This window comes from Gopherus evgoodei, chromosome 3 (assembly GCF_007399415.2).
Source record: "Gopherus evgoodei ecotype Sinaloan lineage chromosome 3, rGopEvg1_v1.p, whole genome shotgun sequence".
In the NCBI taxonomy this organism is placed as follows: domain Eukaryota; kingdom Metazoa; phylum Chordata; order Testudines; family Testudinidae; genus Gopherus; species Gopherus evgoodei.
Window position 1 is genome coordinate 179833698 of NC_044324.1, and position 16162 is coordinate 179849859.

The 16162-nt window shown below is 44.3% G+C and overlaps 1 protein-coding gene across 2 annotated transcripts in view; it reads right to left on the reverse strand.

Annotated features, from left to right (window-relative positions):
* The window catches only part of LOC115649039 (putative deoxyribonuclease tatdn3-A), a 27548-nt gene extending 14199 nt beyond the window's left edge, over nt 1–13349 (reverse strand). Inside the window, exons 1-4 of one of the 2 annotated variants that reach the window (XM_030557545.1) lie at nt 13208–13349; nt 8406–8438; nt 5216–5289; nt 3123–3204 (exon numbers count right to left, since the gene is read on the reverse strand). In XM_030557545.1, the coding sequence (XP_030413405.1) occupies nt 3123–3204; nt 5216–5289; nt 8406–8438; nt 13208–13267 (249 nt within the window). In that variant the 5' untranslated portion in view covers nt 13268–13349. Of the gene's footprint in view, nt 1–3122; nt 3205–5215; nt 5290–8405; nt 8439–11786; nt 12086–13207 lie in introns of those variants that run through there. The other variant, XM_030557544.1, reaches the window with a different exon arrangement.
* Nucleotides 13350–16162: the final 2813 nt, after the last annotated feature.

Consider the following 16162-nt stretch of genomic DNA (forward strand, 5'->3'; position numbering starts at 1 on the left):
CTGTAATAAACCAGCAACAGCTCACATGCTTTGTTAAAACAACAGTGGGGTAAGAAGAGGTCCTGGCATGTTAATGAAATTGCAGAAACAGGCATTAGTATACCATGGTGAGGACAGCAGTATAAGGCAGGTATTAAAATTATACTGAATTGTCTAACAGCTACTGAATGTTTTAAGTTGGGTACGACTGCAAATACGACTACAATTAAAAATGAAAAGAAAGCCCAATCGTTCTCCTGGGCTGCCCAGAGTCAGCCACACAGCCGCACTACTGTGGAGAGTACAGGCTTGGGATGGGGCTTGGCCATAATGGCCAGAAGATGTGTTGATTCAGCATATCTTCAAGGCAGCCTCAGATGGCAGGGCTCCTATGGAGTCCTGGGAGAAGTGTAAAGCTGCCCTCCACGGATGGAATCCCCAACAGGGACAGCAGTGGGAATAGCATGGGTCCTCCCCTGAGGATGAATGCCCCAGTATGTAACCTCTCCTGCTGCAGTCTGGATCCCCTGGGCCAGCAGAGATCAGTCAACGCCACAGTTTGCAAAGTGCCAAAGCAGCTATGTAAATAAAAAGGCATCATTGTCATCACATAGAGCTTGTCTACATGGAACTTAGTGTGTGTAAGCTCTGGTGTGAATTTACCAGGGTGGATAAAAATCAATGATTTAAAAAAAAACCAAAAAACAGATTTTTTGATAAAAGTTTTTTTTCCTCAAAAAGCGTATCTAAAGATAGTTTTAATTAAGATACATTATAGCTCAAAGATCTCTCATCATGAATAGGGATTATAATTTCTAATTCTATAGTATGAGACAACATATTCATGTAATGTTTAAGAAAAGTTTTGTAAATGAGTTCCAATAGTTCATGGATTAGGGACCCAATCTTATGAGGTTCCACAGGCTTCTGTATAGATGATTTAGGTTAATCTTTCTATCTACCCAGTGGGACTCAGTGCTCAGTCTAAAAGATACCATCAGAGATGCTTAGTTTTGCAGTTCTCAAACTGGGATTTGCCTCTCCAGAGGTAACATGCCTGTTAACAGCAAAAATATTTTAAAATAAATATATAACGGTGAGAAATAACAGACCTCAACCCTATTGTCCCTCTGCAAATTTGTGTACACAGAGTCAATCCCTTACCTCTCTCTAAAAGTGCAAAGTTTCAAAAAGTTCAATGAATAGAAGATTGTTGGGAGTGGAAGAGATCTGGACAAGGAGAAGTCTGGAGATAAATGTGAGAAGCGAGGGACATATGCTTGTTTTGTTAAAATATTATGTTTGCTGTTGAAGAAAAAAATCCAGAATACTTAACATTGTTGTTTTAGTTAACTAAAACAATTTAAATGTCTGTCTGGTGATGGTCTCCTCCTAATAGAGCATGGCAAGAAAATCCTCCAAATATTAATGATTAACCTGTTGAATTCGAGATAGTTCACCTCCCAATGACTTCATAAATACCTGCTTCCATTACCTTAGGTAAATGAAAGAACCAAACAATAATTTGTTTTCTGTATCAGGAGGTAGCCGTGTTAGTCTGCATCCACAAAAACAACAAGGAGTCCAGTGGCACCTTAAAGACTAATAGATCTATTTGGGCATAAGCTTTCGTGAGTAAAAAAAATCCACTTCTTCAGATGTGATTTAGAAGTGAGGCTTTTTACCCACGAAAGCTTAAGCCCAAATAAATCTGTTAGTCTTTAAGGTGCAGCTGAACTCCTTGTTATTCATTTTCTGATATAGCTGTAAAACTAATCTGAAAAGTTTTCAAAATATAAATCACTGCTTAAAAATGTATAGCATGTACCTTCTAAAAATGAAACCTACATCTATCTCCGAGTTGTGAAGAATATGTATTAAGGTTATAACAACCAACAAGAATGCACTTTTATGTAGAAAACCATGATTAAACCAAGTATTCCTGACTAGTGATTTAAATCAAATTGATTTAAATCAAATCCACCCTGGATGCTCCACAGTAACTTCCCGTGTGGACACACTGCTGCACTACAGCCCCTTTGTGACAGACATGGCTAAGATTGCGCTGCACAGGGGAACTATGACCATCATGATCACACAGCACCCTCTGGAGGCCATGGAAGGAACTGCCTTCAAGTCTATTGACAAAGTGCTGTAGTGATGGCTTATGCATAAGGCTAAGCTTTTGTCACAGTTATTTTTAGTAAAAGTCACAGGCAGGTCATGGGCTTCCGTGGATTTTTGTTTATTGCCCATGACCTGTCCCTTACTTTTACTAAAAATAACTGACAAAATGGGAACGAAGGAGGGTCTAGCACCTACGGCTGCTAGGGCTCCGGGGTTCTCCCCGCAGCCTGGTGCCTTGAAGCTGTAGGGGGGCCTGCCACCAGCAACAGCTGGGAGCTGCGGGACCCCTCCCAACTGACAGCTCCAGTCCCGCTGCCCCGGGGCTGAAGTGGAAAATGTCGCCGAGGTCTATGGAAGTCACGGATTCTTAGCCGTACTAAGTCATGCACCAAGGAAGGAAAACAGGATAAAATCAGGCAAGGACATATTTATTTTATGAAATCTCCTTAAATAGCTTTTATTATCTGCTTCATGTCCTGCACCTAACATTTCCAAGATCTCACCATATTTGCTCATTTTCTTACTTGTTGCTTCATCTCCAAAAAAAGCAAAAAACAAAAAAAAATTAATAACTTTGTGGCCAGCCGCAACTTCATAGTTGTCACTATGTTGCACAGCAAGGGCACTCCCAACTTCACAAGCAAGGAACTCCAACCTTCCTGCTCTGAAAGGACAGATCTTTACTACTTAAAGGAGAGTGCCCTCCAGCTGTTAACTAAGTAGGGCCTATGATGCACAGATGAACAGATCCAACAGAGAGCAGCATTAGACATACACACTAGCCAGTTTTTCCCCCCCAATAAATTGGTGATAATTACATTATCTTTATTAAAGTTGGGCACAGAAGAGAAGTGTCCATATTCACCCATGTGACAGCTGTCGACACAACTGCTACCGTGACAGATTTCTGCCCCAGAGACTTGAAGAGCTACATGAGTGGAGTTACAAATAATACCCACATGAAGAAATTCATTTGATTTAGCAAAATAAAGGCGTGGGAAAGCTAGGCAAGTCACCTGAACAGTAACACTGCGATGTCCATCTGCACTGCCCTGAATCGGATGAATCCCAAAACATGCCATGACAGACTCTGGATACCTTTAGGAGGGGGAAAACACGTCAATGGGACAGTAACATCATCCAGTGGCTGTTTGATGGACTGTGGGCAATAAGTTAGCGGTTACAGCCAAGTTTCTAGCAGAGAGGTGTCCTCGCTCAGGGAATACACATCACAATCAGCACTGAGTTGTCATTCTTAGCAGAAACACCAAGGACTGAACAGATCGGGAAGACTGAAATACCCTTTCACCACTAGAGATGGTCTCTCAAAGGCCTGGTATAACTATGTGAGTTAGGAGTGTGATTAGTTAGTGATACCATTATGCCAGGACAACCCCTGCTGTGGGCATAGTTACACTGATATAAAAGTGCCTTATACCAGTAGCACTTACTCCCCTTCATGTATGAGAACAGCTACAGTGGTATAAAGCTCCTTCATACCCACACAAATACATCCACCCTTGTGGGGCTGCACCACTTTGACTACAGCAATATAATCAGAATGGTGCAACTTGTGTGTGTAGACAAGGTGGGGCTGAGGCACTTTGGTGAGGCAGCATAAGGGCATCTACAATGCCACCTCCATGCTTTGCCCATTCTTAGGGGAAACAGATGTCTCCAGGGCTGCTCCTTTGCACACTCTCACAAATATGCAGGTGATCAATAACGTTTAACAATGAATATTTGATCTCTTGATATTTCCATGTTTTACATTTTGCTTTTTTTTAAAAACAAAGAAAAATACAATCTCACCCTTTGCCTACAATTGCCTGTAAAGTCAACATATCTCTCTCTCTCCCCCACACACATGCGCAAACACTATTTTTATAAAGCAAAATATACTCTTTGTTAGCCTGTTCCAGTTCTCCAGTTCTCTGCTGTGATAAGTCAAAAACAACCCTCAGGCTCATTTGTATGCAGTAGCCCTGTTTAAAGAGGCCATATTCCAGCCCATTCTCCCTTAGAAGGGGAGAGAATTTAGACATGTTACTTCCCCTCCCCACAAAGCACTCGTGGAAGAATAAATGTATCTTGATTTTAGGTTCTCACCTCAGTAGGGTATATGGTCCATTCCCCTGCCTTACAACAGAAACAGCTTGCTATTTAGCACATACCCCTCCAATTAAAGGCAGAATCCTGCTCTTATATGCATGTGTGCAGCTCCCAGGGAAAGTCCTGTACAGTATATTCTTAATTTCAACTATATAGTCAATTTTGCCTTAAACTCCTTTAGCCATCACTTCACTCATCATATGGCTGACATTCCACACTTCAGCAACTCTATGTGATGACACTTTCATAATATCTAGCCCAAATGTTACAATTTTGAAACAAGCTGCTACCTTGGAGGGGTGAAGGATTACCTCGCGCATCCGCATACACCTTTCGACACCTGAAGACCATGACAAGATCACCTCTTTGTTTCTTCCTTTTCAGGCTAAACATGTTTACATATTCGTCAGCAGACACACACGCAAAGCCACAATTCGTTCTTATTGCCTTCCTCGGTACTCGCCCTGTAATCTAGATATTCTTTTTTAAATGAGATGCACAAAAGTTGCACTTGATTCTAAGAACACCATTCCCAAGACCTTATGCAGAGAGATCCCTATAACCCAGTTGCTAGGGCACAGGATTGCGAGTTCATGGGCATGGGTTTTATCCTTAGCTCTGAGATGGAATCACTAGCTCTGGTTCCCCAGTACCCTAGCTCCCTGTGTTGTCATTTACACATGCACCAAGTGGGTGTGAAATGCTACCAGACCAGAACAGTAGATTTACACTGACTATGCACAGATGTAAATGACTATGCAGAGCTCGAGGCAGTGGAGAACCAGGCCCAACAGCATGATCATGGCCAATTCAATTAATCTCTCTGTGTTTGAGTTTTTCTGTCAGTAAAACGAGGATAATGAGACCCAGTCACCTCTGTCCAGAATCTGGAGATCTAGATATGACAAGTGCTATGGCAAGTGTTAAGCAGGGTGTTATTTCTTTGATCTAAAAGACGTCTTTGTACTGACACAAAGCATGCAGTGAAATAACAAACCTTTCTGCTAGATCAATAACCTCCTCAAATTCACTTTGCTGCTCTGTAACGGAAACAAAAGCTTGAACTCCAGCCTGGATTGAAAAAAGAAACAAATTAAACAAACAAAAAAAAACTGTATTTGTTACTGGTGAATGTTACACTTCCCTCCTGTTTTATGTACATATTTCAGTTTATAAAGGACCTAGCTAAGAACTGTTCTAGGAGCACGTTGACTAAACTCACTTTAGTTAAATACCTTATTAACTGAGCTGAGGAAAAAACGTAAAGTACTACCAAAATAAATGACTTATCAATTCAACCATGCAGGATTGAACAATATATTAGCCACACTGCCCCTCCTAGTCCAACCCCATCTCAAAATCCTGAGGGAAGAGCTAATCCTTAATTTGCCCTGAAGTTCCACAGATTCAAGTATTGTCTAAACTACCACTTAAGTCAATGTAAGTTAAATTGTTAGGGGTGTGAAAAAAACACCCCCAAGCGACATAACTTACATTGACTTAAAGTTGTGCCTACACCACGCTATGTCAATGGGAGACGCTCTTCCATCAAGTTAGCGCATCTTCACCAGATGCGCTAAAATCAACACTGCAGCATCAATGCAGTGATGGCTGATTTAACATGGTAGAGAAGATAAACCCCAAAGCTCTGTTGGGCCACGGAAGAAAGCAAGCTCCAGAGACAAGGGCCCCTTAATGAGAACACCCTGATGGCAGGCCCCTCTCCCAAGCCCTGATAAAATAAAGCACTCTTGACTGCTGTTTCTGCACCCAGAATTTGGGGAGCCCAAATGATCTATGCTAATCCTTCCATTGCTTCACACACTCACCCTCCTTCCAGTTGCTTCACACACACACCCTCCTCACACGCCTTTCAGTTGCTTCACCACTCAGTATTACCGCAGTCTTGTCCAATTTGAGTCAAGCAATCAAACTGGTCCAGCTGGATGGGATGGGATTACTGATAATGACAGTCAGCCAAGACTCTGCAATTCAGACTTCTTCCAGAGCCCTTCTAATGACCCTTTCTGCCCATTAGTGGGAGGTGTGGCATGATGGAATAAAGTTCAGTGGGCATTTCATATGCACAAGTGTAAAGTACATACTGATCTGCTCATTTGGCTCCACTAACACATAAACAGATAAAAAAAAGTCTATACTTACAAATTGTGCCTACAGATAGTGTAAGGGTATGTCTACAGTACGAAATTAATTCCAACTTATTTTATTCAAATTTTCGGAAGCAATTTTATACATTCAGCGTTGTATGTCCCCACTAAAGTGCATGAATTTGGCGGAGTGCATCCACAGTACCGAGGCTAACATTGAATGTTGGGGCGGTGCGGTGTACTGTGGGAAGCTATCCCACAGCTCCCGCAGTCTCTGCCGCCCATTGGAATTGTGGATTAAGCTCCCAGTGCATGACAGGGCAAAATCATTCTCGTGGATGTTTCTGGGTGTGTGCCGTCACTCACTCCTCCCCCTGTGAAAGCTACGGCAGAGGCCATACTACCAGCAGACGGTGCAGCACGGTGCACTGCCTGTCTCCTGGTACTATGAATCCACCTTGTATGTCCTCTTGTCTTTCTATCTACTCTTTCATCTAACCATTTCCTGCCTTTTTTCAGCCATCGTGAACAGAGCCGCACAGCTTCCACCACTTTTTCCCTGTTGTCAGTCCTGGGCTCCCGTGGAAGCTACAGACAGCAACAATTCCCCACCATTTTTTGGCCATCGTGAACAGCTTCCGCCACAAACTCTGCTCATGTTTCCGCCGCAGACTCTGCTCTCCCACTCTTGCAGCTCTAACAAGCTTCCTAACTTCGTGAGAGCTACAGAAGACAACCATTTGCTGCCTTTTACTGGCCATCTTGAACTGAACAACTCATTTCACGCCCTTTTTCCAGGATTACACACACAGGTGCCATAGCGCGGCAAGCATGGAGCCCGCTCAGATCTCTGCTGCGGTTTTGACCATCGTAAATACCTCGCGCATTATCCAGCAGTATGTGCAGTATCTGCGAATCCAGGACTGCGTGATCTCTTGTGATGGTGGACTGTGCTGACAGTCACCTGTGCTGATGGTGACCAAACAGGAAATGAAATTAAAAGTTCTCAGGGCTTTTGCTGCCCACCTGGCTAGTGCAGTGGAGTTGAGAGTGTTGTCCAGAGCAGTCACAAGGGAGCATTCTGGGATAGCTCCCGGAGGCCAACAACATCGAATTGCATCCCCAATACATTTAACCTGGGATTGCGATCTCGATTTAAGCGCTACTCCACTTTCCAAGGTGGAGTACAGAAATTGGATTAAAGAGCCCTTTAAATCAAAAAAGCCAGTTTGGTCATGTGGATGGAATCTTTTTTTTTTTTTTTAGAATTAACTCGGCTAATTCCAAAATAACAGACTAGTAGTAGCCCAGGCCTAACATGCTCATGTTAGTGCTAGCCCATCCTCATGCCATCACCTGCCTGCTTGCTCTACCCACAAACAGGGCCGGCGCTACCATTTAGGCGACCAGGCAATGGCCTAGGGTGCCAGAATTTTGGGGGGCTCTATTTTGCTAGGGGGGCGGTACGCGGGTCCGGTGGACCCTCCGCAGTCATGCCGGCAGACAGTCCGCAGCTGGAAAGGCCCCGGTGGAGCTGCCGCAGTCATTTCAGCGGACGGTGCGCTGGTCTAAAGGCTCCGGCGGACCTACCACAGTCATGCCTGCGGCAGGTCCACTGGAGCTTTTAGACCAGCGGACTGCCCACTGGCATCACTGCGGCAGCTCCACCGGAGCCTTTCCAGCAGCTGACCGTCCGCCAGTATGACTGCGGTAGGTCCATATGACCCGCGGAGGGTGGCAAAATGGCCGTCCGCCTAGGGCGTCAGAAACCATGGCGCTGCTCCTGCCACAAGTTACATCTTGTCTTGACCTAGGTTCCTGCTCCATCTGCAGCCCTCTGCAATTGTATAGAATCCCATTGACTATACTGCAGGATCGGGGCCTACAATTGTAAGCTGTTTGGCACAGGAGATGTCTTTTACTACACGCTTATATAGAACCTAGCACAAGGGGGCACTAATTTAGTTGAGGCTTCAAGGTGCTCCTGTCATACTTAATAAATAAATCCTAATAATGCCCTGAGTAATGAATGAAGAATTCTGGTGGGGAAAAAGTAATAATTTAAAATAAGTCACTAACCTTTCTTGATTTTTCAATCACATCATTTATGTCCTGCAAGACATACATCAGTTATTATGCAAAGCACTGAGAGACCTGATTTTGTTACATTTAAGTGAGGAATGTGTAACAGCCCCCCCCCCCCCATCCCGGGGTGCCACCTGGAACTGAGGTACCACTAAGCCACCCCCCACCCCACCAACCTGGGTTCCCTTTACACTGTACTGCTGTGACCAGCCTGCACTTTCACCAGCACACATACAGACAGGGACACACGCAGCTGCAGTTATATGCAGACGCTGTGATCAGCTCTGCATGAGAAGGCTCTAGTTAAGGAACTTTCCAGCTACACAGGCACGCACCCGGCTCTAGGGTGTATACCAAAATTATACCATCTTGCGCTGCACAGGGAACTGTACAGCGTAAGCTCAGGAAATTTGCCCCCTCCCTCAATGTGGAGAAGAATATACAACAGCTTTCTGCCCCAAGTTATGACTCCCACACACTGGTTTTAGACAAAGCAAAACCAAGTTTAGTAACTAAAAAAGATATAATCACTTAAAATCTAAGGCATAGCAAACAGATCTCCTAGCAAATACACAAAAATGCAAACTAAGCTTAATAAACTACACAGATAGGATATGAATAGCAAATCCTCACCCTAAGTGAGGATACCAGCAGGCCGCAGATTCTTAAGGGGCAAGCTGCATTTGCTTATAGCTTTGAATCTCCCAGGCTAAACTCCCTTTAGCCTGAGTCCAGCATTTCCCCCAGTTCAGTCTTTGTTCCTCAGGTGTTTCCAGGTGTCTCTTTGGGTGGGGAGTCAGTGAAGAACCTCAATGATGTCACTCCCCTGCCTTAAACAGCCTTTGCATATGGTGGGAACCTTTTGTTTCAAAGCTTGGTTCCCACACCGGTCAGTGGAAAAAACACTGATATTCCAAGATGGAGTCCAGCACCAGGTGACCTGGTCACATGTCCCTGTAGTATCACTGCAGCCATGAGTTGTAGGCTGTCTGCAGCATCCTCAGGAAGGTTACCCAATGGGAGATACACTTCTTCCAAGGCCTATTGTTTTCTCCTAATGGCTCATTAACCTGAATGGGCCTTTCCCAGCCAGCCATCTAGACTGAGAGCCTTTTGCCTAGAAGGCGTTCCCCAAATGTAAACACATTTGTAATACAGATACATAGTCAATATTCCTAACTTCAGATATGAAAATGATACATGCAGACAAATGAGATAATCATATCCAGTAAATCATAACCTTTCCAATGACAACTCACATGACTTATCTTGCATAAAATACATTATGCCATAATCATATCTCTGTGAAGAACATGGGGTGCCATGTCACAGGATGGCCTTGTGTTGAAGATACCAGGCTGGGACTCAGGACATCTAAGGTTCATTAGTGGCTCTGTCACAGACTTCCTGTATCACTTTGGGTAAGTCGTTTAAACATTGACATGGACTCAGTTCACCATACATAAAATGGCAATGACAAAGTTTGCCTAGCTGACAGGGGGGTTGTAAAACTAAATTATTAATAATTGTAAAATATTTTTCAAGTCCTGGGGTGGAAGATGCTTGATGAGTTCAAAGCCTCATCATTGTTATTTTATTATTTCACAAGAATTTGGTAGCAGACTCAGGAAGAGAAGCCAGGTCTTCAGACAGCACAGACATCCTTCCTTCCTCTCCCAACCTTCTTGAAAGTAAACATGGAACCCAGCTACATCTGTACTGGCCTCCAACCCCTAGTACTTCCCCCGACACTTTTGTGCATTATCTTGCTCAGATTCTGGGGCATTTCAAATCCTAATCTCACACTAGAAGGAGCCTGGGGCAGCCAATGTGTAGCCCTGAGTGCAGAAATTCAAATGGAGGTACTGGAGCTGAGTTCAGATTCAGCTACAGAGAACAACTATTATGGGGGGGGTGATACTTTGTACCCCAAAGCAACACTCTGGCACCCCCATATTTACCAGTGATATAATTATGTTATGTTTTCTACAAAGTATGCCTTGTGAGGTATCATGATAAGTCTTGATCTGTTGAAAATCAGTATTCAGTTGGATTGTGTGTGCTCTCATTGTATGTGAAGTTATGAAGTTTGCCATGTGTGTTACTGAAGTATGTTGTAATGTTGGGAATACCCACAACCAGCCTTTCAGGTACAACAATGGGGCAGCCAGATACTGGTGATGACGACCCATGAAGGGGAATACACACTCACAAGGACTACCCCAAGAACTGTGGAGACCTCTCAGAGGGAGCACATAAACAATGGATACTACTTCACTCACCATAGCAAAAGATCTTTCCAGAAAGCTGGAAGAACCTATAAAGGAAGGGAAGTGACATCGTTTGTCCTCATTCCCCCCACAACTTAACACCTGGAAACACATTTGGAGAACAAAGACTGAACTGGGGAAGCGGTCCCAGGCTGAAGGGGATTTCCAGCCTGTGTATGGAAGATCTGAGACCTACTTGTATTGTCTATCAAGGTGAGACACTGCTTGATTCCAATCCTGTCTAGTTTACAGAACTCAGATTGTTATTTTACTTTTTATTTCTTAGATAACAAACCCTGATCTGTGCGCTTACTACTTATAATCACTTAAAATCTACCTTTCTGTAGTTAATAAATCTGTTTTATACTTTACCTAAACAACGTGTTTTGCTTGAAGTACTTGGGGAATCTGCTCAGGAACAAAAACTGATGCATGTCCTTTCCACACTGAGGGAAGGGCACTGGTCAGGCTTCTGACCAGGGCAAGATGGTATAGCTCTGGGGTCCTAGGCTGGGGAGCTGTGGGGAATTGGCTTGAGCCTCTGTGAGTGGCTGGCAAAAGCATTCATGTAACCCAGTGAGTGTATCCTGCCTGTGGATGTCTGTGTTAAGTGCAGTACCTGGAGAGATTTGCAGCTAATCACAGCACCACAGTGTGTGAGAGGGAGCCTAGTTTGGTAAGACAGAGGACTCAGTGGTACCCTAGTTCCAGGCTGCACCCCATCAGAGTGGGTATATGGTTTCATGAGATTTGCTTGCCTGGCTTGTTTAAAGAACACTATTTCTTCAAGGAACACCCACCTCAATTACTTCAGCCTTCCAAAGCAAGATCCCTGATGCTAGTAGTATCACTGACAAGCAAAGGAAGGAAAGGCCCAGATTCTCCCTCTATTTGGTTAATTCTGTAGCTTCTTAGGCAGTGGTAGTGATCCTTTTAATACAGGGACACAGCAGTGACTACCAAACCATAGCACGTTCTAGCTTGGTGTCACACACACACACCCCCTTCATTTGCCTCTAATGGCAGCAGCAATTTTCAGGTTAACACAATGCTTTTTCAGAGTTAAATATAATTGCACAACAATATGACATTCATGTTAGCTCACCAAGTTCATCCCCTGCAAGCACAGACTGTGGTCCCCCATAGAGGATGTAGCAGACATGAGAAACAGACCAAAAAGATTAACAAAAAGGCTAGGTGTAATCATTTCTTCCTAATCATACTTCTATTTCAATAGGACCTAGATTGCACAATGGATGCATCATATATATGTATTTACTTTGTCCTTGGAGGTGTGAGGTCATTCATGCCATGACACAGTTTTTAATATTCTGGTCATTGGGGAGAATGACAATTGCCAGGTTATTTTGTTCTTCATCGGACACAGCTAATTGTATCTGCTAAATTAGTTATCAGATCTTGTGTACTGGCATAGAGTAGAACTTCAGAGTTACAAACACCAGAATTATCAACTGACCGGTCAACCACACACCTCATTTGGAACTGGAAGTATGCAATCAGCCAGCAGCAAACATTATTTTAAAAAGCCCAGTACAGTACACTAGTATTAAACGTAAAGTACTAAAATTATAAAGGGAAAGTTTTAAAAAAATTTGACAAGGTAAGGAAACTTTCTGTGCTTGTTTCATTTAAATTAAGATAGTTAAAAACAGCAATTTTCTTCTGCATAGTAAAGTTTCAAAACTGTATAAAGTCAATGTTCAGTTGTAAACTTATGAAAGATCAACCATAACATTCTGTTCAGGGTTACAGATATTTCCAAGTTATGAACAACCTCCATTGGCAGGGTGTTTGTAACTCTAAAGTTCTATTGGATATACCTTGGGAGACTGCACTTGCGTAACAAGTTTTCAAAATGTCTGGTTTTAGCTGGTTGTGTTTAATGTTAACCTAGAAAGGCACGCCTACCCTTCCTATCTTAGCCCAGCCTGGATGGCTCTTTCGGGTTTATCACCTCCCACATTTTACAGGACTGTCTGGATTTAGTTAGGACCACACAGCCCCCTGGAAGCAATTGCACCATCCCATGAGTTATTTCAGACTCCTAAAGTGTCATCATCTTGCGATCACACCAGTGTCATGACACAAGCAAGACCGGAGGAAGAGCTCTGTGTAGCTTGAAAGCTTGTCTTGCTCATCAAGGGAAGTCGGTCCAATAAAAGCTATTACCTCACCCACCTTGTCTCACAAGCAAGTTTATGAACTGCAGAGTAGAGCACAAGGAACCCTGCTCTTAATCCACCAAAAAGCTCCCTGAAGTGTATCCATCACCGCTGTGCTATAAATGGGGGTTCTGCCACTGACTCTAATGGGATCAGGAGCGTCTACAGAGCACACTCCAGGCTTGGTGACTACAAGCAGGTAGAGGAAATTCAGTCACTAGCCTGGAAACAGCTACTGTTACAATAATACTTCGCATACCCAGGACTGTAAATCCAATAACAGCAGCCCCAGCACAGGGCCTGTGTACAGAGTGCATCTGCTGACTGGAGCCTTCAGTCCTACCTGCCTGAACTCCTCGGCTGTGAGGTGGCAGTGGCAATCGATGAACCAGCCCTTCTGCATTTGCAAAGGCTGCCGCAGGCACCCTGAGGCGGCAAGGCCTGGGCTCCTCCTCTTACGACTCTGACAGACAGCAGAAAGAGACTATCGCTCTTCCCAGGGCAGCGAATACAACCCCTCCCACTTCCACGCTGACAAGCCGCCCAGCCGAGCCAGAGCACACAGCAGCCTGGTTACAGCAGCTTTGCAGCATCAAGGCAGGACGCTCCAGCCCCAGCTCTGCACTGCAGGAGTATTTACAAACGGGACGATTGAGGGGGGGGCGAGCCCTGTTGTGTCTCCCCCCGAAGTCTCTTTCCAAACGATTACCATTTACTGAAGCCTCAGCGAAACGTGTTTAAAGGGACAGTGGCAGTTTAGAAATCACGTTTCTTACCACAATCCGTTTCGAGGAGGCTAGGAAAGTCCAGAAGCAGCGAATCTTGCTGTAATCTTCTCAGTCAAACGATGGAAGCTGAAGATTTTGAGTAGATTACACATTTCTTTTATACCCGCAGTTGTAGAATTAGGAATTTCTTCTGCATTTTATAGAGTCTAATAATTACAGCTTTAGTCCTGCAAACCCTTAAACATGTGCATACCTGTGCTCATGGGAGGAGACTTGTTGACATTAGTGAGACCATTGATGAATATTTACCAGACATACTGAAGCCTTTTCAGGATCAGGGCCCAGCCTGTAGAAATTTTGGTGGTCCCAGAACCCACCCCCACCTGCCTAAGGCTCTGGGAGGGAGTTTGGGTGGGGGGGAGGAGGTCTGGGGTGCAGGGCCAGGGCAGGGGATTGAGGTGCAGAAAGGGTACAGGCTCTGGGAGCGAGATTGGGTGCTGGGTGCAGGCTCTGGGCTGGGGCAGAGGGTGGGGAGTACAGGAGAAGGGAATTTGGGGAGGGGAGGAGGTGTGGAGGGAGGGGGTGCAGGCTCTGGGCTAGGGCAGGAGGTGGGGGTGGAGGAGGAGTTAGTGAGGGGTGCAGGCTTCAGGCTGTGGGTGCAGAAGGGGTTGAGGGATACAGGCTCTGGGATGGAGTTTGGGTGCAGGCTCTCAGGTGGGGTGTGGGTGAAGGCTCTGGGAGGGAGTCGGGGGCAGGAGGAGATGTGTGGGAAAGGGGTGAGGGGTGTAAGCTCCAGGAGGGGTTGGGGGAGTGTGGCACTTACCTGGGGCTCCTAGCCAGGGGGCCTCCACACCCTGCTACCCACAGCTTCCTATTGGTCACAGGGGCACTTGGGACAGGAGCAGCATGCACATGCACAGACACAGACACAGACCCACTCCACCCAGGGGGTGCAGAGAGGGGCTAGCAGCCACATGAAGTGAGCAGGTGAAAACTTTTCAGCCCCACTACACTGCCAATATTGGGTGAAGGCCCTGGGGCTGTTTTAAATTGCCCAGGGGACATATGGGAGGGAGCACCTGGGGGCGGAAGGCAGGGCGGAGGGAGAGACCAGGCCTCAAACAGTGCTGGAGCCTGCCCTGGGCTAGGAACATTCCCAGTGCCCAGGCACCGCAGGCCCATAGAACTCTGCAGCTTATATAATTTGATGTCATGCTATGTTTTCAGTATCACCTACAGCAATGTGTTGAGTGTTTTATTCTTTGTTTAGATTTAACTTTACTTTTCTTGTTTTTTTAATAAAATCTTTCTTGTTAGAGTAAGGCCTGCTGTACACAGTTTTTATACCAGGGCCGTTGGAGTAAATTTTCTTTTTAACTAAAATAGTTTAATTGGTGCAATCCATATTGTGGCTGCAGTCATACAAGGTGCATTTTACCAGTATGGCTTATTCCTCTTTCTACACACATTAGGCACTTTTGGACTGGTATAGCTGCATGCACACTGAGGGGGAGTTATATCACTTTAATTATACTGTATCATTACAACTTCTGTGTGTAGACATAGCCTACCATGTATAGTCTGCAATTACTTCAAAGTATTATAAAATTTTTAATAAATCCTTTTATATGACTAAAAATAACACGAGCTAATCAACCCTGGATGAGTTTTAAAATGTAATTTACCATTCCTTAACTAAGATGTTTTTCTGTGTTACTTTCTGCTTAGACCAGGGGTAGGCAACCTATGGCACAGGTGACGAAGGCAACATGCGAGCTGATTCTCAATGGCAGTCACACTGCCCGGGTCCTGGCCACTGGTCCAGGGGGCTCTGCATTTTAATTTTAAATGAAGCTTCTTAAACATTTTAAAAACCTTATTTACTTTACATACAACAATAGTTTAGTTATATATTATAGACTTAAGAGAAAGAGACCTTCTAAAAACCTTAAAATGTATTACTGGCACAAGAAACCTTAAATCAGAGTGAATAAATGAAGACTCGGCACACCACTTCTGAAAGATTGCTGATCCCTGGCTTAGACACTGATAACAGACTTGGTGGTGTATTTTTAGTTTATTGTCAATGTCCCATTCCCAGTTCTTCTATGTTGCCTGTATCATTGTAAGCGTAATGAAGTCTGAAGTTACCTGAGAACACATAGGGCCCACTCCTTCAAACACTTACTGACATTTGTTTGCAATACTGACATTTGTTTGCAACATTGGACAGTAATGACATCAACTGTAAGATATTTATCGTGTGTAAGTGCATATAGCACTGCACAGGTGAATTAAATGGTGGGTCTCCACCCTCACCCACATGTTTACCTATCTATAGGGAAACATACAAAGACAGCAAGGGGGAGGCTGTTGTTTTTAGTTTTTAATTACCTCAAAAACATGTTTAAAATGTTAAATGAAATTTCATCCCATTAAGGATGGTTAAAAATTGTTAATTTTTTAAGTCTTGTTTTCAGATGCTCCATTAATAAAAGGCCCAATTGTGTAGACCCTTGACATCCATGGAGTTCAATGGAAGTTGAGGGGGTTCACCATTGCCTAGGGTC